At 66.0% G+C, this 1380-nt stretch overlaps 1 protein-coding gene across 1 annotated transcript in view; it reads right to left on the minus strand.

The window, feature by feature from the left end:
- The window catches only part of LOC102474268 (long-chain-fatty-acid--CoA ligase ACSBG2-like), a 21266-nt gene that overhangs the window by 5919 nt on the left and 13967 nt on the right, over positions 1–1380 (minus strand). Inside the window, exons 10-11 of the mRNA XM_006170290.3 lie at positions 740–879; positions 130–376 (exon numbers count right to left, since the gene is read on the minus strand). Of these exons, the coding sequence (XP_006170352.2) occupies positions 130–376; positions 740–879 (387 nt within the window). The remainder of the gene's footprint in view (positions 1–129; positions 377–739; positions 880–1380) is intronic.

Here is a 1380-nt window from a genome sequence, read left to right on the forward strand (position 1 = left end):
TCGCTGCCCAACCCGTTGGGCTGAGGCCACGTGGCCACCGCCCGTCCCCACGTGGAGCCCGAAGCCAGGAGGACCTGATCGATGGGCCAGGCCCCCACCCACGCCCGCCTCCCCGCCGCCTCCACTCACCCAGCTCCCCGCCGCCCACAGAGAAGTCCGTGTCCAGGATGGTCCACTTGACGATCCTGGCGCCGTCCGAGGAGGCCTCGCTGTTGATGGCCTCGATGCTCTGGCTGATGAAGTCCGAGACGAGCGGGTCGCGGTCGAGGATGATGTCCGTCAGCCGGGTGGGCTGGCTGCGGAGCTTCCGGCAGAAGGCCACGGCCTCGCTGGTCAGCACGTCCCGAGGCTCCCCCGTCTCGGAATTGATCTGGCACTGCCGGGGCGGGCGGGATGGCCGGGGCTGGCTGCACCACCCTGAGGCCGGCCCGGCCCGCACCCCACACCTGGGGCTTGCACCCCAGACCACCGCAGCCCCTCCTCTCATTGACCGGGTGTTAGGGGCCGGGACCGTGAGGGCCATGACCTCGGGGACGCTCCTCTTGGTGGGATGCCCTTCCTTGCCCAGGCCGGCATGGCCGCCACAGCTCTGGGGTCACCAGGGTACCTTTCCCCCAGGTGTGGCCGGCGTCCCGGAGGTAGGACGCAGAGCGGATGCCAGGTGCCCGACGAGCCCCGCCTCCTCTCCGGACCGCCGGGTTCCCTCAGGCCCAGGAGGCCCGAGGAGAGCCCCAGGCACCTTGAGCGTGAGGAGGGCGCACAGGTAGGGGGCGTCCTGGCCCACCACCACTGCATAGCGCACGATGGGGATGCTCAGCTTCACCCGCTCCTCGATGGGCGTCGGGTGGATCTTCTGGCCCGAACTAAGGGTGATGGTGTCTGTGTATGGGGAGAGGGCAGGATAGAGGGCAGGGGAGAGTAGGGGAGAGGGCAGGGGAGAGTAGGGGAGGGGGCAGAGGAGAGTAGGGGAGGGGGCAGGGGAGAGGGCAGGGGAGAGTAGGGGAGAGAGCAGGATAGAGGGCAGGGGAGAGTAGGGGAGAGGGCAGGGGAGAGTAGGGAATGGGGAAGGGGAGGGGAAGGGAAGGGGCAGGGGAGAGGGCAGGGGAGAGAGTAGGGTTACAGCTACAGTCCAAGGGGGTTCGGGGCCAGCAGGTGGTGTGGTGGTAAAGACACTGGATTCCCATATGGTCGACCACATTTAAGTCCTGGACCCGGAGGCTTGACAAGCACACCAGGCACGTGTGCATGCATGCTCAGAATCCCAAGAGGAGGAGGGGTTACAGTGTGACCACACACACACCCCGCCAGGGGAGGGTGATTTCTCACTTTCCCTCTGTCTTTCTCTCTCATAGCACAAAACAAAAATGTTTAAAAAAAGAT

The sequence above is a fragment of the Tupaia chinensis genome, unplaced genomic scaffold, assembly GCF_000334495.1.
Source record: "Tupaia chinensis unplaced genomic scaffold, TupChi_1.0 Scaffold148210_1, whole genome shotgun sequence".
NCBI lineage: Eukaryota > Metazoa > Chordata > Mammalia > Scandentia > Tupaiidae > Tupaia > Tupaia belangeri.